At 42.2% G+C, this 23,130-nt stretch overlaps 1 protein-coding gene across 11 annotated transcripts in view; it reads left to right on the top strand.

The window, feature by feature from the left end:
* Nucleotides 1–23,130, top strand: part of FAT3 (FAT atypical cadherin 3) — a 566,930-nt gene that overhangs the window by 371,115 nt on the left and 172,685 nt on the right. For all 11 annotated transcript variants that reach the window (XM_008171837.4, XM_042856002.2, XM_005304056.5 and 8 more), the window contains exon 4: nt 6,550–6,611. In XM_008171837.4, the coding sequence (XP_008170059.2) occupies nt 6,550–6,611 (62 nt within the window). The remainder of the gene's footprint in view (nt 1–6,549; nt 6,612–23,130) is intronic.

The following is a 23,130-nucleotide window of genomic DNA, read 5'->3' as shown; positions in this document are numbered from 1 at the left end:
AACTCAAGGTATAACTCGAGTGTTGCCCCTAACCCACACTCCTGTCCGCACACAAAAATGTCTAGTTTGAGTTAACTGGTGCTTTAAACTCAAGGTAGCCAGCACATTAGGAGGGAAGCTGGAGCTAGTAATGCAATGGGTATGCAGCAGTTTAAATTAGAACTTTTTAGCTGCTAATCCAATAACTCACTGTGTGTAGCTGAGTGTTGTTTGGCAGCATGGTTTTAAAATTCCTTAAAAGGGTCTGGTAGGTTTGATTAGGGGAATTACCTTAGAAGGAGCATTAGCAATCAGGGTACATTGGACCAGGGGCCGTCTCTACTTCTAGGCTCCAAGAGCAGAGGTATCATCTTGAGTTTTGTAAAGCAGCTACCAACACATTTTGGAAGGTGTGTTCTGCCGGCTGCCATAATGATAAGCAGGACCTATGCAGATCATTTGTGTTGCTGTTGGACTACTGCTCTTAAATGCCCATATGCCCAGGCTGATGGAGGAGGAGGATGGAAATAAGTAATTTCATCCCTTGCAGTTTGGTTTCTCAAATCCTATTATGCCAGTCTGCATGTCCCTTTGTTGTTTTGCTCTTTGTTTTGCTTTGGTAGTACTGGAGTTGGGATCCAGTTTCACCTAGTTTGCAATTGCATGAGACATTACATGTAGGAGGAGCAATTCTCCCTATACTGCTCATCACAAATCCTGCATATCCTGTTCCCTTGCTGTTTAAGAAGGCATAGAAATACTGACCTATATAATATGGATGTTAACAACTTAGGGACAGCTGGGCTTTCCGAGGGTGCAAGTCAGGGCTGCATGTGCCCAGCACAGTGTAGCCTGTCTGTTCTTGATGATACTTTTTAGGACCTTTATTTAATTCCTATGCCCTATGGGATTCTGGGATCACATCTTTGAAGAGTACAGTTGTAGCATTATTTCCTCATTTGTTTATTTGTCATCCTCCATTTTAATCAACATCAATTCCATCTTAGACTTAAAAGGGTAGATTCAGTGTTGGTGAAAAGTTACGTGTTAGCTTCTCCTTTACCTGTCTGCTTTTACTCAAGATACTCTCTCAGCCTGCATATCAGACCTACATTCCTTGTCAAGTTAACCATATAAGCTGCCAAAAAACATGAGCTTTGTGTTAGCGTAACAAATGTCCTATAAAAGAAGTTTACATTTCCAGTACTGTACATGGTAAACTATCTGAAAGGTTGGCAAAACTGGCAGAACTTAATTTTGCTTTGCAGCTTTGGTAGGAGTTAAATGACATTTTATGTATTCAAAGAAAGTACAACTTGCACATACAAATAAAATAATGGATGCTGAGATTGGACAGGGACTTATCAGATTTTTGCCTAAAAATGACTTTTGATGCAATTTATTAAAAAATACAACTTTTTTTCTTGTTACACAAAAAGTAGTGATTTACAGTGGGTTTTTCATATACTCATGATTGAAGATAAACAGACCAAAAATTAAAAAAATAAAATCCTCTCAGACAAATCCTTAGCTTGTGTAAATTGATGTGACTCCTTTGACTTCAGTGGAGCTACACTGATTTACACTAGCTGAGAATCTAACTTTCTGTTTTGATACCTAAATGGCATCAGGCCCATAATGCAAATAAGTACTTTTGGGTATTTCCCCAGATACAAATAAAAAGCTGCATAAACACATGATTAACCATCCAAGCAAAACTACTGTTTTAAAAAAATTAAATCACAAGGGAATCATTTAAAGTCAAAAATAAACTTATTTTTTTGCATATCACACAAATACCCATGATGACACAAATCAGCAATTCTAAAAAGCTAAACACAAAGGCTAACAGTTTTTGGCACTGTCTGGCTTGCTTATTTTATTATTAATTATTTCATGTCCATATTTTACCATTGCATAGAGTGCTAGCCTCATTGTTGAACTCAAACTGTTCCTATGCTTACGTGTTCGCTACAGTATATATACGTTAACACCAAAGGTTAGTGAACTGGTTCAAAGAGGGTTTGTTGTCCGGTGGCTAGAACAGCAGACATGGAGTCAGGAGTTCAGAGTTCTGTTCCTGGTGGGGTCACTTATTCACTCTGTGACCTAAGGTGAGTCGCTTATTTGTGTCTCAGCTTCTCTGTCTGTAACATGAGGAGGATGATAATTGTTTATCCTGCAGAGGATGCTTATAAATTGCTTTGAGATCCATGGATGAAAGGCTCTGTAAAAGTGCAAATTAAGACTAGTCTAATTAGTTCTGGACCCAGAACTTGACCTGGGTCTGATCTGTTGTGAAGTTCACAAAAGTTTAGCTGACTCCCCACTTCCAGTGCTTGGCTGGGAGCAGATGTGCTAGAAGTCAGTTGACAGGATGGTTTGAATGGAAGCAGGAAATCTCACAGCATTATCCATGCTCGTGTACAGCCAAGACTAAGGACCGAGCCCCTGAAGCTGGCTGGCCCAACAGACTTCTATGATTACAAAGCCCTCCCCATGCCCGAGGACGGGACCTTCTCCCTGTTTGGTGTCCGGTGGGGGTGGCGGGGAGATAACTCCTCTTGACATCTGAATGTCAGGAGCAGCAAGTATCCTCCCTTACTACTGCCTGACAGCCAGGGAGAGACTGACTGAACAATTCCCAGCTGGCAGCTCAGGAATGGGGCTGCCCTTCAGACAGAGCAGCAAATTATCTTCTTCTCTGGATGGGGGGCATGGCAGTCATCCTAAACCCTCCAGCCCCACCAGCTATCAATAAATAAAGCACTACCATCACATCTGCCACTGGCCTCCTGGGTGACATTGGTCAAGTTCCCTCAGTTTCCCCACCTTTCAAATGAGGATGATACTCACTGAGACGTTGTGCAGATGGATTGGTTAATGTGTGTACAATGCTTGAAAGATTTAAAATGTTCTGCTGAGTACTTTTACTTATTTGTTACATTAATAAACTTGGCGAGGGGAAAAAATGTTACACCACCATTGGCTGAATTCTGCTCTGACTAAAACCCATGAAATTCAGCTGAAGGCACTCGTGGGGGCTGATGTAATTGGCCCAACATCAACAGCCTTTATAGGGAACATTTATAGCCATCTCTGTGTAAGATGATTATTTGATTGAAGAGTGTATACTAAGTATTGTTCAGTGTGGGGTCTAAGGGCTGCTCTTCTCTTCCTGTAGCCATTTCTTTGAAATTATATGAACCATTTTAGGGACTTGCTATGTGTTTGTATTTATTATTATATCATTAATCATGTTTATTACAGTAGTGCCTAAGCGCCAGCCAAGAATGGAATCCCACTGTGCTAGGCACTGAACAAACACACAGACAGCGCCTGCTCTGAAGAACACATAGCAGAATGGGAGCCAGATGTATTTGGTGCCTTTGGATAGAACTGTAATACCAATGTCTGTTGCTTAAAAAAACCCCAACAAACTTACAAAAGCACACATGTGAGAATTGATCATAGTGACCGTCCCTTTCGCCTGTCCAATGGCAGGTGCCAGGGTGTTCTACCAACTGGAAGGTTTAGTTTGAACAGTCCATTGTGAACCTTTCATTTCAAAAGGAGAGTAAGATGTGCTCTCTCTGTGGGGTAGAAATCATATCTAGGGTGGCGAGGCAGCCAGTTTTTGACCAGAATGCCCAGTCAAAAAGGGACCCTGGTGGCTCCGGGCAACGGTGCAGCAAGGCTAAGGCAGGCTCTCTGCCTGGTCTGACTACATGAGGCTCCCAGAAGTGACCAGCATGTCCGGCTCCTAGGCACAGGGGCTGCCACAGGGGCTTCGCATGCTGCCCCTACCCTGAGTGCCGGCTCCGCAGCTCCCATTGGACAGGAACAGCAGCCAATGGGAGCTGTGGCAGTGGCGCCTGTGGGCGCAGGCAGCGCTCAGAGCCCCCTGGTCACTCTGTCTAGGAGCATGCTGCAGCTTCCGGGAGCCTTGCGGAGCCAGGGCAGGCAGGGAGCCTGCCATAGACCCGCTGCGCCGCAGACTGGGAGCCGCCTGAGGTAAGCGTCACCCAGGCAGAGCCTGCACCCCAACCCCCTGCCCCAGGTCGGAACCCCCTCTGGCACCCTAACTCCCTCCCAGAGTCCACACTCAACCACCTGTCCTAGCCCTGAGCCCCTTCCTGCACCCCAAACCTCTCATCCCTGGCCCCACCCCAGAGCCCACACCCCCAGCTGGAGCCTGCACCCCCCTCCCACAGTCTGAACCCCTTGGCCCCAGCCTGGAGCCCCCTCCTACATCCCAAACCCCTCATTTTTGACCCCATCCCAGAGCCTGTACCCCCAGCCAGAACCCTCACCCCCTCCTGCACCCAACCCCCTGCTTCAGCCTGGTGAAAGTGAGTGAGGGTGAGGGAGAGTGAGCGATGGAGTGAGTGGGGGGTGGGGCCTCAAAAGTGGCGGGGCAGGGGACAGCGTAAGGGTGTTCGGGTTCATACGATTAGAAATTTCGCAACCCTAATCATATCACTCACTGTAATGACTGGCCATGCATGCAAAACCGTTTGGGAAGGTATAGGGTGCATTTGACTATCTGACCTTCAGTCCATACTCTTTGTGCATGTACATTTCTGGCTTAAGAAGAAGTTGGGTACCATTTATAAATAGTGCCTTAGCAAAAAGAGAGTGGGAGGGCATATAAAGAGATGTCATATCTTCAGCAATAGTGATAGTTCTATTGATACATGCCCTTGCTGAGCACAGGTGTCTGTAGTGGTGTCTAAATGCCACAAAAGGGCTTAATGAGTTCTACTTTAAAATCTTGTTGATACTGAAATATTTTCTTAAATACAGTAAACGCCCGTTAGGAGCACTGTATCAGTGCCCTTTTGCTATGTTGCTCCTAAGCAACCGTTGCTGTTATTAGGGAGTGTTGATAAGTCACAGTAGGGAACATGTTCCCAGGGGAAATGTTGCTTGTAAGGGGCGGTTGCTCTTACAAGGTGTTTCTGAAAACAAGCATCTGCTTGTAGTGACTTCTTCCTTGTGTTCATATATGATGATCTGCATTCACACAGAATACAGAGTTGTATGCATGGCACAAACCTGTCATCCACTGTGATGCCTTCCTAAACCCACACAATTGCAGTCATCTTACAGCCCAGAGAACAAAATTATAACCATCTGAGATCGAAAAGGCCTGCTGCATTTTTCTTTTCCATCCTTTGCTAGCACAGGATTATTCTCAATAACAACAGTATACAATTTGTTCTGATGCTTTGTCAAGTCTAGTCTGGTTTCTATCACTTTCTCTTGGGAGTCTGTTTTTCAGTCCAATAGGTCTCACTGTTAGTCTGAAATATCAGGAAACACTTCCCTTTGTTAATTTAATCCCATTACTCCTAGTTATAACCCCTATTTTACTGGTGAGTGAAGTGATTCCTCCTAAGTAGAAAGTGACAGTGTGTAAAGTGCTTTAGAGTGCTTTGAGATTAAAGGCACAATATAAATGTAGGATATAACAATTATTATTATTCTGAACAAAATCATGGTCATCATAAGGGTAAATCCTCTCATTAAATAAGTAAGACTTTTAGCTCAGACATGGGACATTACTGCCCCTGTTTTTCTAGCAAATGTGAAGGATGAATTCTTGCAAAGTATATGGTACATTGGCATTGTCTTCAATAAAATATATACCTCTGGGATTCTGGTTTCTTAACACTAGTCAGAATCTACCTCCGAGACAGCACACAATGTATCCTGCTATTCAAAGAACACTTTGTGTGAGGTAGAAGTGGAACCTTTTAATTGCTACTGAGGAAAAATAAAAGCTAAAATTGTTTTTAACAACACAGTAAAGTCTGTGAGAGTATCTCATATTTTCTTTGCTAAAGTCTAAATCCTGCATGAGGTTATTAGTGTATAGAAGAGCATTGTTTAAAGTAAAGATGTCTTGATCTTTTTAATGTAAAAAGTTATTTTGTTTAAAAGCTCTTTATACATGGAACAAAATGATGACGTAGTACAAAACCGTCAGTGCACAAGAGCTGGAAATCATTATGCATACAAGTAGCTATTACAGAAATAACCTTCGTTGTCAAATATAATAACAAAAAAAGAGAGATCAAAAACCTATCAGAAAGTTAAATAACAGAAAACAGATCTTTGGCACAGAAGTAATCAGCATCCCATCCCATTAATTGTTCAAGAACTCTAAAATCTTTAATGAGGTACATACTGTAAGATTTCACTCATATGCAAATGTTAATTAAAATTGCTAATTACAAGACAGCTAGTGATTCTTTACTGAGATTTTTTAATTTACCATACTAACTACAGTGTATTAACTATATAAACGCAATTGTAACCCATTTTCAGTTTTTAATATTGTATTCTTTTTTCCCCTTACAGATTCATTTTCAGGGAAACACTGACTGTGGTGATGTCAGAGAGACATCAAGGAAACTAGGCATGATACTGTTCCAAATCATTTCCCCCCCCCCACCACCACTACTTTTGGAGAATTCAGCAGATGAACTTGTTTCTTATGGTCAGTGGAGAGACTTATGTTGCTCCAGCAGATATTGACAATCAAATGTTCTCCTTTTTCCACAGGTCTGATTACTACTACATCAAGAAAATTGGATCGAGAGCAGCAGGCAGAGCATTTTCTCGAGGTAAACTCTGATGGGGAATACGTATTAAAGGGGTACCTCCGTCTTCAAATCTTACCAATTTCGAATAATGAGTTTAAAGCTTGTTTCTGGTATTACACCTGTTGTCTAATTTTCCATGTTAATTTTCAGTAAAACCATTTTTTCTCCCTCTTTCTAAGACAATGCTTTGCCCTCTCCTGTTGCTGTCACAAAGAGGGGAACCCGACTAACTATACAGGGAAAATAATTCAGTCGACAATTCACAAAATGCTTTCAAACACATGAACAAACTGTAGAAATAGATGTTCATTTTTTCTCTAATCTCTGTTGGTTATAGCAATTTTTTGTTACTTGTAACAATAAGTTAAAATATTTCAGAGAAGCATGTCATATTTCAGTCGTCTGTGTCCCTTTAATGAATTTCTAATGCAGTTTGGAAGGCCTTGATTCTGCAAAGACTTCTGCACATGGATAACTTTGCACCCTGTGATTAGCGCTATATGGCAGCGTTTCTCAAACTGGGGTCCGCGGACCACTAGGGGTCTGCAATGGAATTCCAGGGGGTCTGCTGGCCCCACCGATCAACTCCTCCCCCTCCCTTACTCAACTCCTCCCCCTTCCTCTATCTCCCGGAGGCTACTGAAGCCAAACCAGAAGATTTTAGGCCGGTAAAAGTCCAGTGGCGCAGTGGGGCTAAGGCAGGCTCTCTGCCTGCCTTGGACCTGCGCCACTCCTGGAAGCGGCCAGCACATCCCTGCGGCCCCTGGGGTGGAGGGTGGGGGGCAAGGACAGGTCTCCGTGTGCTGTTATTGCCCCGAGCGCCGACTCCGCAGCTCCCATTGGCCGGGAATTGGCCTCACCGCAACCCCCTGCTTCAGCCCAGAGCCCACACCCCATACTCCCTCCAAGAGCCCGCACCCCATACTCTCTCCTGCAGCCAAACTCCCACCCAGGGCCCGCACCCCCTCCTGCACCCAAACCCCCTGCCCCCAGCCTGGTGAAAGTGAGTGAGGGTGGGGGAGAGTGAGCGATGGAGGAAGGGGGGATGGAGTGAGCAGGGGGTGGGAAGAGGTGGGGCAAGGGTGGGGTCTTGGGGGAAGGGGTGGAGTGGAGGCAGGGCCTGGGGCTGAGCGGGAGAGTTCGGGATCCCTGAAATATTTTAAATCAAAATGGGGGTCCTCGGGTTGCTAAAGTTTGAAAACCGCTGGTACATGGGATTGTTCCCATTGTGCAATTAAACATGTTAAAGTTTTTGAAGGATTGAGGCCTAAGATTGCATCTTGAATCTATATGCAAAGCCCTATAATGTGAGTGGAAGTAAACTCTGGTTTTGCTCACTTTGGCTGGATCATCAGGATGAATCATTTTTGAAATTTCAAATTTAAACCTATCAACTACAGTTTCCAAGTAAGAAATTACTCTTTGCAGTGGAAAATTTGTCAACTCTCTCTCCATAGTATGTGTCCTCTCATCTGAATAACTATCTGTAATATGTGTATCTCTCACAAAACTGTACCTGTGTATTGCCAGATCCAATATGTGATTTCTACCTTGTCGCTCTAAAAACCATGTGATAAAATGTTTCCATCCTTTTCCATATACGGGGCTTGATTCTGATCTCACTCTAATTTACAGGGACGTAACTCCCCTGCATATACTGAAATTACTCCTGATTCACATTGGTGCAAGTGGAAAACGAGGGCTACTGTGTAAGATCATCCAATAGACACAGCCATCCATATAATATGATTTCAGAAACTCTCCTCATAGCAGTGTTAGCTAAAGAATATGTGGACATATTAAGCACCTTTACAGGATCAGAGTGTTTTTTTGTTACAATCACTATTTGGCACAAGAATGTAGTAATCTCTGGTTTCAGATATTCCTCCCCCTGGTGAGTACTGCTTGAGGAAAATCCTGAGCACTTGGCTTAGTACAGAGCAACAAGAGAGGAGGGTTAATTTCTTATCTGACCTGCTAACTTTTTTTCCTCTATATGTTTCTGTACCATCCCAGATATCCCAGGCTATAAATAAATGAGGAGGAATAAAGGGATTTTTTTTCTCCTTTAAGGGATTTCTTCAGTTGGAAAGTTAGCTAAGTAATTCTTTATTCCGATAACTGGAGATTTTTCAGCCTTTACTGCTAGGGAAGATAGCCAGCTGAAGTGAACTTGGCATAGATTTTGGAATATATATATTAATGAGAAACTTGGGTCTGAGACAAGATGGGTGAGGTAATATCTTTTAATGGACAAATTGGGGTCTGGACTGTAAGTCTTTTCTGCATCTGTGTTTTCTCAGGAGATCTGAATGAACCACACCAGATGCCAATTTTCCAAAGGATTCACCCCTTAAAAAGGGAAGCGTTATACATCTTTAATGGTGGGGGCAGAGGGGAACTCTCTCGTATTATTTATAAAACTCAGGCTTTAGCCCGCTGGGCTGGATGCTTTCCTCAGATTTTTGTCCAGTTTGAAAGATATTGATTGGTCTACAAGTTTTTGAAGGGTGCATACGTAAAGGAATGAGATGACGTGTTTAGGGTGATCCAGGAGGTTTAGAATTGGGATTAATAGGATGAAACTGAGCACAGAAAAGTGTAGGCAATCGGGGAAGTAGAAATGCGAACAGCATGGTCTGGAATAGCCTCTTGAAGAGAGTGGAAGGAGCCCTGTTGCTTGAGACTTTTAAAACTAAACTGGGCCAAGTGCGCAAAAATTTACTGCAGGGAATAGAATTGTGCATTGACAAGGAGATGAACTAGCTGACCTAGCCGGTCTTTTCATTTGCTAATTAAAAGTTAACATTTGCCATTTCTACAGCATACTTGGAGGCAAGTTCAGCATGACAAAAACAAATAGGCTGTTGATGGTTCAGAACTGAGCTGTCTAAGGTGGGCACGTTTTTATGACATACTTGAAACATTTTGTGAAATGTTTGACTCTCAATGTGTTTAATTAACCTCCTAGGGAGTCCTTAATTGCCAAGATTACCATGGTCTCCCAATAGTACGATTATTACCCTTCCGGCTTTGTTTCATACCCTCTCTCCAATAAAAGAGTATAAAAAAAGAGTAAAACTGGCTCCCTCTGAAAGGATCTTATTAGAGCTTGACCCAGCAACCTCTGTTTCCGCTTGCATGGTGCATATATGAGGCATTGATGGACCTTTCCTGGTTAGAACGCCTTTTAATTATTTTTTAAATAGTCAGGTCCTTTTCTCAACTTGAATTTGATTGAGGCATTGTTCCCAGACAACACAGTACGTACAGAGCAAATTCCATTGGTGAAAGGTCTGTCTCCGCCCCATTCACAATAGTTGTTAACGAAACAAGACAAAATGAGATTGTGGGGGCTGATGGTTATGATACTTTGCAGTGTTATAGCACATTTTCATTCATAGCTCTCCAAGCACTTCACACTGGTGCTTTACAGGCAGAGCAAATAGGGCACAAAGTGGTCAAGTAACTTGCCAAAGGTCACAGAGTAAACTAGTGGAGACCCTGTTCTCCTGATTCCAGTACCCATGCTTATTCCACTTTGCCACAGCTGCCCAGTATAAACCAACCTTCTGTTAATCTAGGTACTTATATGTCCCCTGATTCACACCATAGTTGTGTGCCTCACAATATTTCATGAATCGATCTTCACAATTCCTTGTAGGATAGGGGACTGTTTACCATGACCCCCATTTTACAGAGGGGGATTTGAAGCACAATGACAAAGTGACTTGTCCCAAGTTACACAGAGAGTCTGTGGTAGCATCAGGAATTGAACTCAGATCTCCTGAACCCCCATCTAGTGTCTTCGTCTCAGACTATGCCTTTTTGTAGTTATCTGTTTTCCAGTGTCTGTCTTTTTATAATGAACGCCCACGGCTGTAGTTAAAGGATTCTGCACAAGTCAAAGAATACATACAAAGGAAGACATTAACTTTCAGAACCTACTTATGTGATAGACTTTACTCTTCCTGAATTCTTATCTAGATTCCTGACTAAAAGATTCAAATTGTTTGGGGGGGAGGAGGATTGGAGGTGTTTGTTTATTTCTTTGAAAAAGGCACCTTTTAAATCTGCTATGAAAAGTAGGTTATCCCTTTAAAAAAAAAGTTTGATTTCTTTGACATTTGTAAAATCATGTAATAATTCTAGGGTTTAGGACATTATTACATGGTTACTGTCTTGTAGCATTTTTTTCATGACAGACGTAATTTGGTCTCAGTGGATCACATAGTGCATGGTTTCTCACTTTACTGTATACTTACTAGTGGGATGGTTCTAGTTTAAATTAGGGGGAAATTATCAACTTGTTACATTACTTTCTAACATACAACAACCCAAATGCAGTTTTCTCAGATTATTCTGCAGAATATCTTAAATGGATCCATGCTTTAATTGTTAAACTGATGAAAGGAATGAAATTGTGGTAGTTATCTGCTTGCTAAGCAAGTGAATTAAAATAAATACCTATTTCAAAATGAGCTGTGACTTACAATTTGCAGGGAATCTACCTTTATTCCCCTGTAATAACTGGACATTGCAGCATTTTTATTTCATCTTTCTCAGCTGCTCCTTCCTGCCTTCATCCAATTTCCCTCCTCTGTCCCAGATTTGTGTCTCTGTTGTTTTCTAATATTTCCTGGTTTTTGGAGTCTTGTCTCTCATTTTTTTCTTGCATAGTTCTTACTCGCCAAAGATGTAAAAGCTAACAGTGGGCAGCATTATTGGAATGTTAGCTCTGGAAAGAGAGTGAAAAGTTTAGGTCTGCCTTTTGCAGCAACTGTAGTGACAGCTGTCTGAGATACGGAGGCTGAAAGTAAACCATTTCATGAAGGATCTACAACCTTGTTCTTTGTCAGCTTACTCTGAGACACCAGGAATATAAATAATTCCCGTTCTGCTCTGCTGTGTACATGTGCAGCTTGATGGGAGTGAATTGTTTAATCCAAGTTACAGCTCATTGACTTGCACATTCGTTCTGTAAAATAGATCTGAGTATATGTTCTCAATTTCAGTGGTTTCAGAATGAGCTGTTGCAAATGTTGGTTCAAGCCATCCTGGGCAGGCATCTGTAAAATTTACATGCTCCTGATGAGTTTCGTTAGCTAGGACGCTCTTGCATTGCAAGCCCTGTATTTAACAAGGGGATTAGCCTTTTGTATAGAGAAGATTCGGGTTTTAGTGTACAATTCTCAACAGAGGCTCCAAAACCTGAGAACAGCATGATTTGAAAGTTCATAAAAGATGTAGTAAAATGTTGCTTCCTCCTTTTACCTCACTAGTAATATAGGGTACAATTTCAAAAGTGTCTAAGTACCTTAGTCAATTTTGAAAATGGGACATGTGCCCTAAGTGTTTAGAAGCCTATCTACACTGCAAAGAAAACCCCATGACACCAAGTCTCATAGCCTGGATCAACTGACTCGGACTCACAGGGCTTGGGCTGTGGGGCTAAAAACAGCAGCGTAGATCTTCCTGCTTGGAGTAGCGCTCAAGCCACAAGACCCTTCCCCCTCGCCAGGTTTCAGAGCCCAGGATCCAGCCTGAGCAGGCATACTTACACTGCCGGTTTTAGCCCCACTGCCCGAGCCCTTCAAGCCTGAGTCAATTGACCCAGACTCCTAGATACAGCGCTGCGGATTTTTCTTTGCAGTGTGGACATAATTTTCAAAAGTGCCTAAAAGTTACTCATAGTCTTTCCATGTTTAAATTCTTGACAAGGGACTCTGTAGTTTCTTACCATATTCTGTAGTTCTTCTTTAACTAAATGATTGATCAAAAGGTAGTTTCAGTAGAGTCTCCATAAAGAACAAAAAATAGCTGCTAATAGTCATTGTAGATAAGCATGGGTGAAATGTTAACTATCTTAAAAGTTTAACTATAACTTAATGGTTTTTAAGAAGCAGTTATGACAGGCTTGCCCTTGAAATTTCAGCTCAAGGATCATTATTAATAAGGGGAAGAGAGTGCCTTGGCCGACTCCCTGCTTATTTTTAACCAACTTTGTTCAATCAGAATGTTGTAGCAGTACCTCTCAAATGCCTTGCTTTTGTAGCAAATCTGTAAATACCGGCCTCATCAATCTTGCTGCTGTGTGATTTAGTATAGTTCTGAGAAGGAGGTCAGTAACAGTGCAAGAGACTGTAATGAAGATAAATGGGCAGATCTGATGTAAGTGCCAAAATTCCAGGGCTCCAGTGAAACGTGTTGGTTACCATTTACTGTGAGTACAGTAGCAAAGAGCACTATATAATCTCTGTTATGTAGCGTGTATTTATGTGCAGTAATCAGAGGGAAACAATTACCTCCCCCCCAAAATGCAGTCAGAAATATATCCTTCTAAAAAGTTAGTTTCCATCCATAATGAAAAATTGAAACTGCAAGGGTCATTTTGATATGTGGCTATGTTGTTAACCAATTTGAAATTTGTCCTGAATATTAAATTGGGGAAGAGTATTATTGGAAGCTGTGGCATGACCACAAGTGGGTAAGGATCTTGCTTTCTGACATCTCACCCAAAAGATAGCACTTAAAATATCACAGTGTCCTCCTAGCACCATGTCAGGGCATTGGTTTAGTACGGAGCCATATGGAAGAATTTCATCTCACCGACACTACTTTCTGCAGTGTCCTTGGTTTTCTGTGGAAGCCTCCCATCCATGTACTGACACACCTAAACCCTGCTTAGCTTCTGAGATGTAGCTAGTACTATACAGAAGATTGATTATTTAAATCCTAAATTATGAATTTGTGTAAACATCTATTCATATAGCTTTAGCTTTGTCCACTTTTGGCAAAGAAACACGTGCATTCCGTCTTGGTGACGTGCTAGCAATTGGGGTATAAACTAGGCAACTGTAGAGGAGCTGACTCACCCCTGTGGCGCCTCCTGCTGGTCTCTTCTGGGAATTAGCTCATCGACCCAGGAGCGCCCTTTGCAGGCCAGTGATCCACCTGTCCTCTGGCCCCGTGTCCCTCCCAGGACCCCGGTGCCCTTGTACCTGGGTGCTGCTCCCTAGCAGTAACCCCTCAGTCTTAGGGTCTCCCCTCCCCGGGGAACCCCCACCCACTATTCCCACCTCGCCTCAGTATAAGGCTACTACCAGTCATCGTCTAGCCCCACGCTCTGGGGCAGACTGCAGTATCAGCCTACTCATCACTGGCAAGGTTGGGTTTGAACCTGCTGCCTTGGCCTACCCCTGGGCTGCCCTCTGCAACCCCCAGTACCCCTTGGCCTTTCGCTAGGCTGCAGCCTGGGGCTTTCCCGGCTGGAGCTCCCCAGCTCCACGGCCTGTCCCCAGCCCTGCTCCACTCAGCTACTCTGTCTCTAGCTCCCTGCAGCCAGGCCCTTCTCTCTCTGAATGCAGAGAGAAACTGTCCTGGGCCACTGGCTCACAGCCTTTTTAAACAGGCCAGCTAGGGCCTGATTGGGGCATGGCCCAGCTGTGGCTACTTCCCCAATCAGCCCAGGTCTCAGAGCTGCAGCCTTCTTCAGAGCTGTTCAAGCCCTTCAGGGCAGGAGCAGGGTAACCACCCTGCTACAGCAACATATCTGGCTCAGCTTTTTTTATCTGAGATTTAAGTGTTGCCAAGAGGACACATGCCTTTCCCTTTTTAAAACTGAAGTCCATTAGATGATGCAAAAGAAACTAGTAATATAGGAATGCAAACTATTACTTATAGCTTGAACTTAAAACTAGAGAGAAAGGTTGTAGGCCGCCTTTGATTATTGCTAGAATGATCTAAAAATCATTTGGCATGGCAATATAAGTCTGAGTCCCTCTTAAAAAGGTAATAAAAGCAACATGATAGTGACAGCATTGCAAAAAATGCTTAAAAACAGGAAAGAAATAAACTTTAACAGGTCTGAAATTTGATTTGTGAGTGGGGGCCTATAAAACTGCCAAGAGGATGTCCCAAACTTTGCCCAACCAATGGTTTCATTCCTGGGAGGTGGTGGGCCACACAGACCCCAGTGGATCTCCCTGCATGTGGCTCACTTTGCAGGTCTGGGAGCTTTGTTTGTACAGTATATAATGGAGCAGATTTCAACATGTTGATACTTACAATGTGGCAGTACAGCTGACTGAGACTACAGCTCCCAGCACGCAGTGCCATTGCTTGGGCCAAGCTACAGGCAACTTAGAGGAAGTCGCAGCATTCCTTGTGTGCTGAGGTCACAGCCTATTATGCTGACCAATAGAATCATAGAATATCAGGGTTGGAAGGGACCTCAGGAGGTCATCTAGTCCAACCCCCTGCTCAAAGCAGGACCAACACCAACTAAATCATCCCAGCCAGGGCTTTGTCAAGCCTGACCTTAAAAACCTCTAAGGAAGGAGATTCCACCACCTCCCTAGGTAACCCATTCCAGTGCTTCACCATCCTCCCAATGAAAAAGTTTTTCCTAATATCCAACCTAAACCTCCCCAACTGCAACTTGAGACCATTACTCCTTGTTCTGTCATCAGGTACCACTGAGAACAGTCTAGATCCATCCTCTTTGGAACCCCCTTTCAGGTAGTTGAAAGCAGCTATCAAATCCCCCTCATTCTTCTCTTCTGCATACTAAACAATCCCAGTTCCCTCTGCCTCTCCTCATAAGTCATGTGTTCCAGCCCCCTAATCATTTTTGTTGCCCTCCACTGGACTCTTTCCAATTTTTCCACATCCATCTTGTAGTGTGGGGCCCAAAACTGGACACAGTACTCCAGATGAGGCCTCACCAATATCGAATAGAGGGGAATGATCACGTCCCTCGATCTGCTGGCAATGCCCCTACCTATACAGCCCAAAATGCTGTTAGCCTTCGTGGCAACAAGGGCACACTGTTGACTCATATCCAGCTTCTCGTCCACTGTAACCCCTAGGTCCTTTTCTGCAGAGCTGCTTCCTAGCCATTCGGTCCCTAGTCTGGAACAGTGCATGGGATTCTTCTGTCCTAAGTGCAGGACTCTGCCCTTGTCCTTGTTGAACCTCATCAGGTTTCTTTTGGCCCAATCCTCTAATTTGTCTAGGTCCGTCTGTATCCTGTCCCTACCCTCCAGAGTATCATTGTTTTCTTGTACTGTCCTGTTGCTCCGTCTGTATCCATCCGTTGTCTCTTGTCTTATGCTTAGATTGTAAGCGCTTTGGGGTAGGGATTGTCTTTTTGTCCTGTGTTTGTACAGCACCTAACACTATGGGTTCTGGTCCATGACTGGGGCTCGTAGGCAGTACAGTAGTGTTAATAATAATAATGCTGAGATCTGCATTCTTTGTGGGCTCTACCTCTGTATCAAAGACAAGAGCTGAGGGCCACCTAGAAGTCTATGGTCCGTGTTTACTCCTCTGCCCCTGCTTTGCATACCCCAAGGAATTAAATTTGAATCTTTACAGAAGCCTGCTTAAAAACGAATAGCAGCAAAATGGTGGTACACACTTAAAAATGCCATTTCTCTGAAGGTTCTGTTATCAGAAGTTGCCAACAAACTTTCCAAAGACAGGGACTGGCTTTGGAGGTTAAAATCATTGCTCAAGAGCCAGATTTACATATGACATTGGACACTGCTTCTCAGGAGTATTGAAGCATAAAATGTTACACAGCAGAATGTGAAAGTCATCTGGCTGTGATTACATCTGTCTGCCATGATAAGTGACTCGTAGACTACAGCATCATCTCTTACTAATGTGACCCAAGAACACAAAGAGTTATCACATGCATGATTGGAAATATTACTACTTCATCTGCTAACCAAGAGGTCTGTACAAGAATTTAAAGCTGCAAAATAGTTAAGGCATGGCATTGTTACAGATATTTTTTTTCTCTCTTTCCTTGATTACAACACGTTTCAGTGGATTCCAGATGTTGTGTTATTTTAGACAGCAACTTGAGAAGTAAGGCTGTAGATGAGGCCAAAGTAGCAGGAAGACTAAATTTGACAATGATTTTTTTAAGGCAAAAAATAAAAATTGTGCTAAAATGTAAAGCAACGTGAATATTGCTGAAAACGAACAGCCATTTTTATTTTATTTAAGTCCCTTTAGGCTCCTGTGCAAGATGCACATAGTCAGTGAGAGGTATGTGAACATTGCTGAGGACATAATTTTTACCACAGCAAGGAAGAGACTATGTATATCTGCTAGGAGATGGACTGAGATCCACACTCGATTTCTGATGAGCTATACAATACTATTGAGATAAGAATGACTATGAACCCTTGAAATGTTTGGGTTTCTATAAACTCTTTGGAATTGGGGCATCCCAGAGGAAATGTTTGTTTCACTCATGTCTACTGCAGATCTTAGCCTTCAATTTTAAAGTATTAACCAACTACTTAATTTAGGCCTTGTCTGCACGGGATTTTTTTCCCTTACAAATTTATTTAACACAACATTGAGATTCAAGCAGCACCAAGAAGTAGTATTGGAAACAAATGGCTACATATAAAACAAAATCATCACATGCATTCTAGAACCTAGACTTAATTAATAAGATGCTCTTATGTCTTGTAGAATATTGCTCACCCAAAATCCTTGCAACAATTTACAGCCAGGCTGGGCTCTGGTCCTCCTTTTATGAGACAAGTACTCTGTCAGCTTGCCTCTGAGGTGTAGGATTCAGTGTGTTTTCTTGCACCTCAAGGTATACCAGAACAACCCTTTCTCTTTATTCAGAAACAGGACACCCCTCTGCTGTTTGTTTCATCTTGTAGATTTCCTTCCTGGTAGATTTCACAACTTCTTCTTTTGCCTGTAACTCAGTATGCAAATAGGTGTATGCTGTGAGGCATACAATGCACAAATGAGAAGACAGGGAAATAGGTGTCTGTTACCTCCTGCCTGAAATAAGCATCTCCGAGATACGTCATCTCCAGGTGACCTGCTTTAACTTCGAGACCTTAAGATCATAATTTTCAGCATAGATACATAACGCCTTCAATATCCATACATACATTTTGCATTGATTATGATGACCAGTGGGCTACTAGCTCTCGGTAGATCCCTCACATACCCTTTGATGAATTATTATGTATATCTCTGACCCAGGGGATCCCTGTAAAACCTTATGCACCCCCTGTGCCCTCTGCCAATTGGCATCCGTGGGTCTCACTTCCCCAGTGGAGTATTAGCTGCAGGACATTTCCACAAGATCAGATTTCACCAGGCAACAAGATTCTGAGGAGAAATGAACTGTAAAGGGTTGAGCAGCTCTTGGGAGCTGAGGTTCCTAAATGTATGTGAGGAAGGGCTCATCTTGGGCTGCATTCTGGTCTCACTGAGCTTCTCTTCACTAGAAAATGAGTGTGTGTGAGAACAAGACCTTTTGGTTAACTGACATGTTGAATAATATAGCATTGCAGTTGCTGTAGTGAGGGCCAACTCACATTTATCATTATGTCATGGTCATATTCTCATGTGACCTCATTTTCTAATTAACACTGATCTACTTAGGCGAGTTTTAACTCCATTGAGCTCCATTATTCCTGATTTACCATGGTGTGAGTTAAGAACCTGCAGCATTCTCATTTTTATTTCTGGGATATATATTTTGAGAGATCACACACACTCCTCATCAGTGACTGTGGGCTTGTCCACAGTAGGAGAAAAGGTGTGTTTTTTAAACCGTATTAGTTGACATGATTTAGCTAGACAGCGCTAGCTGTATTTCACAGACATGTTAGTCGATTGTGCTGTAGCCTAGATTTCCCTCTCGGGTTTATCTTGGCCAGCTGTCTATGATAGGGTTGTAAAATGGGTCTATTAAAATGTGTTCACTAACACATTTTTAAAAATATACCTTTTATCCTAGTATGGACATGTCCTATGTCATCCCTTGTGTTTGGAGAACTAGGAGATGATGGGTGTTACCTTAGCTTAAACAGAATGGATGGGTGTTTTAATAACAAAACACCCAACATTATTGTGTCCTTATGAAAATTAGGCTATTAGAAGTTTGTTAAATGCATGATGAAACAAAAAGGAACATGCTATAATGTTTTTCCTTCCCTCTTCCTGTTTTAAACTTTTCTTGACAGTAAGTTTATGTAGGCAAATTCTGTAGTTCATTTATATCTTGTTCTCTGTCATAATTTTGGAGTTCTGTCTGCTGTAGCTTTCCTTTTGATGAATTAGCTCAGAGATTAGTTCAGGGTTCATAGGTTTTTAGTTTGTTGTACATTTCTGAAGATGTGTCATTCTGTTTTATTGATTGGAGCCCACCCACGAGGCTCACGCTGGTTTGATTTATCCCTTGCTATGTCTCCTCCAGAACCTCTTGCCATGCTCCATGCTTTACTAAACAAAAAGTCATTGTGGAGGACATCTCAGTTTACTAAATCTTCAGATTCATTTTTATAAATGTACCAGTGTTTTAATCTTCTACGGAAATGGCAGGGAATCTTTCACATCATTTGAATCTATTTGGATGTACAGCGTCTTTGTGTTATCTGAAGCATATCTACTTTAGTCCTATGTCATGTTTTTGTATCATTTACAGTACCTAACAGCTGCCATGGATTCCTGATTTGTGACTGTGTGTAATACATATACAGAACATACACTCATTGTGGAGGTTTCCAACTGCAGCTTCATAGTTAAGTTTTGCACTTAAAGGAGGGATTCAGCTTCCTTGTTATGTATGAGAAATACACTGTATCCTCCTGAAAAGTAGAGCGCTTACTTGTTGATTACAGAATCCATTTTCTGAGAATTTACAAGTAAAATTATTGATTAGTTAAAATTAATTTTAAAATAGGTCCTTTAAGAATTGTAGCACTCAGTATTAGGCCTTTTCTTTTCCTGATTTTGGCTCAGGTCTTTTCAGTCTATCCAGAAATTGGCAGAGAGCTGAATCTTGAATAAATCTGGTAGAATGGATATCTTTTGTGAAGATTTTTTTAGGTTTAATTTTCATTCCCCCCTCCCCCCCATAATATCCTTTAGAACTGAAGGTTTCTCCTTCATCAGTGACTGAAGGATAATGTTCTCACTGATATTCCCCTTCAGAGAACCACACAAAGAATTTCCTTCTTTCAGAATGGTCACCCTCTTTGTTCTCAAAGAGAGTGAGGCTACAGGCTACCCTTAGCAAAGATGGCCACTGTGTACATTCCCCATCTCCTCTCTGCCTCCTGTACAGCACAGGAGACCACTGTCTTCCCTGTGGGTAGTTTGGCTTCACTCTTACTTGGGAACACTTCTTCCTGTGACCTATTAGTATATAGGTATAATTTTGATTGTTTTAAAAAGTTAATTTAGCTCTTCTAACGAGTGGTACATTGACATTCCGGAGACTACAAAAACACCACCTTCCTCTCCATGTACCACACGCTTCCCTTCTCCACCTCACCTCTAAACTCACTGAGTATGATATTGACAACTGTTGTCTCACGTTTCTCTCCTTCAGCGCCATCCTTGATCCTTTCTGCTTTCTACCTTCTACTCCAGTGAAACAACTCTCCCCAAAGCCTCAAGTGACCTCTGCATAGTTCAGTCTCAGCACATCTGCCTCCATTCACAGCCTCCTTGACTGCTATTGACTCCACTGATCATATCCTCCCCCTTGAAATCTCCTCTTGGCTTTTGCAATTTTGTCCTCTTCTGGGTCCCCCTCAAAACTCTTTGCTCTTTTTTTCCACAGTGTGTTTTCATGCGGGATACTCCTTCTCTGTCTAAAAGACAGGGAACAGAGGGTAGGAATAGATGGTAAGTTTTCAGAATGGAGAGGGGTAACTAGTGGTGTTCCCCAAGGGTCAGTCCTAGGACCAATCCTATTCAACTTACTCATAAGTGGTCTGGAGAAAGGGGTAAAAAGGGAGGTGTCAAAGTTTGCAGATGATACTAAACTGCTTAAGATACACTGCTCTACAGCCAAAATGCTTCTGAAATAAATGTAGTCAAACTTTACTAATTCTGGGTCACTGAGAACGAAAATGATGCTTAAAATTGTTGATTGGCTCTAGTTTTCAAGATATGCTATTGGGTCAGTATATACGACCCTTGACTTGGGAATGGCGGAGGATAAGTGAGTTATAAAGGGAAGGGATCTCAATTTAAACCAGAAATGACTAAACTACATCTTTGACTGGCTCTATGAATAAATCTATGACTGGGTTTGGACAGTACTTGCTTTTTAGGCAAAACAATGAATGATGCAATCTGAAGCTGGTATTGCGTCATACCTGATATGAATTGCATCATGTTATTCCTAGAAGTCATGGATGATGCAATCATAACAAAGCTTACATCACTCTGCTGAACAAATTGCCCTATATCAACTCTAGAAATCATACAGTGTCGTGCTCTCTTATTTGTCAGTGTTTGATTTTGCAAAGGGACACATTTCTGTTTAGCCAAAGTGAGCAGAGATGCCTCGTACTTGTGTGAACAGTGCAGATAACTTCTGCTATGTTTGTGGTGAAGTGACTTTTGCATCACAAAAGCACAGTATAACCACTATGGTTAAGAAAGCCTATCACCTTTATTTTGGCTGCAAAATTGGAGATCAGGACAAGAGGTGGGGCCCACACATATGCTGCAACACTTGTGCAACAAATCTTCGCCAGTGGTTGAACAGGAAAAGGAAATCTATGCCTTTTGCAGTGCCAATGATTTGGAGAGAGCCAACAGATCATACCAGCAATTGTTACTTCTGCATGGTGCCTCCAGTTGGGAAAGGAGTGTCAAAGAAGAAAAAGTGGACTGTGCATTATCCAAACATTCCATCAGCTATACGCCCAGTACCCCACAGAGAAGGACTGCCGGTTCCTGATGCACCAGTATCATTCTCACTTGAGTCAGACAAGGAAGAGGAAGAGGATGAAACTTCTGGTCCTGAACCATCAATGTCACAGGACCCACATTTTCTCCCATCCTCCTCATGAACCACACCTCATAACACAAGGTGAACTGAATGACCTTGTCAGGGATTTGGAACTACCCAAGAGTAAGACAGAGCTGTTGGGCTCCAGACTACAGCAGTGGAATCTCCTGGCAGCTGATGTTAGGGTTTCCATGTTCCGTGACCGTCAAAAGGATCCTGTCTCATTCTTCTTCATGGAAGGTGATCTTGTAGCCTGCAACAACATCGATGGTGTGATGGCAGCCCTCAACATTGTTCACGATCCAGACGAGTGGAGACTGTTCATTGATTCATCGAAGACAAGTCTTACAGCTGTTTTGCTGCATAATGGCAATGTTTTGCCATCAATTCCAGTTGGTCAGGCAGTCCATATGAAGGAAACTTATGACAACATGAAACAACTTTTGAGGTGCATAAACTATGACCAACATCAGTGGCAGCTTTGTGGCGATTTGAAGGTTGTTGCTCTCTTGCTTGGTCTGCAGACTGGATGCACAAAGTACTGCTGTTTTCTCTGCGAATGGGATAGTCGTGCAAGAGATTCCCACTACATCAAGAAAGATTGGCCACTCCGACAGTCATTGGAGCCTGGGAGGAAAAGTTTTCAGCATCCACCACTTGTTGAATCAAGGAAGATTTTGTTACCACCTTTACACATCAAGCTGGGTCTGCTGAAGAACTTTGTCAAGGCCATTGACAAAACACAAGCAGCTTTCAAGTACCTCCGTGGAAAATTTCCAAGGTTAAGTGAAGCGAAGATAAAGGAAGGTATCTTTGTTGGTCCTCAGATTCGTGAACTTCTTCGAGATGATGCATTTGACCATGCACTGCATGGCAAGGAAAAGACGGCATGGAAAGCCTTCCAGTTAGTGGCAATAAATTTTCTCGGAAACAACAAGGCAGACAACTACAGGTTGTTAGTGGAAAACCTCCTCAAGGCATACAAAAGCCTTGGTTGCAACATGTCACTAAAGATACATTTTTTGCACTCTCATCTAGATTTTTTTCCACTGAGCTGCGGAGCAGTGAACGACGAGCACGGCGAGCGATTTCACCAGGACATTGCAACAATGGAGAAACGCTATCAGTGACAAGAGATGCTCCATTTAATGAATACAAGAGACAAGCCAAGAAGCGCCGAGTAGACACTGAATAGGACTAAACTATGTACAGAATAGTTTTTTGCCTTTTGTTTCATAATACATTTTATTTATATAACCCTTTTGCTGATTTTTAAAGTGTTACATAAACAGAACAGGTGAAATATTATCATGTAAAGCAACCTTAAACACATGAAAAGACCTAAGTTTACAATGTATGATTAAAACTCTACTATCTACACAATATACATAGACATAAAATGTAAAAACTTAAATCTCTTAGAAACAAGTAGCCAATCAGTTGTTTTAATTGTCATATTTGAATTCAGCACACCAAAATACATAATAAATAGCACATTTTATCTCTGAAGCAGACGACTTCTCAGAAATTGTAGACCAGTGATAGTTAAGACCAAAGCAGACTGTGACGAACTTCAAAAAGATCTCACAAAACTAAGTGATTGGGCAACAAAATGGCAAATGAAATTTAATGTGGATAAATGTAAAGTAATGCACATTGGGAAAAATAACCCCAACTTATACATACTATAGGATGGGGGCTAATTTAGCTGCAGCTACTCAGGAAAGAGATCTTGGA

The sequence above is a fragment of the Chrysemys picta genome, chromosome 1 (assembly GCF_011386835.1).
Source record: "Chrysemys picta bellii isolate R12L10 chromosome 1, ASM1138683v2, whole genome shotgun sequence".
Taxonomy (NCBI): Eukaryota; Metazoa; Chordata; order Testudines; family Emydidae; genus Chrysemys; species Chrysemys picta.
This window is presented reverse-complemented; position numbering and strand designations above follow the sequence as displayed.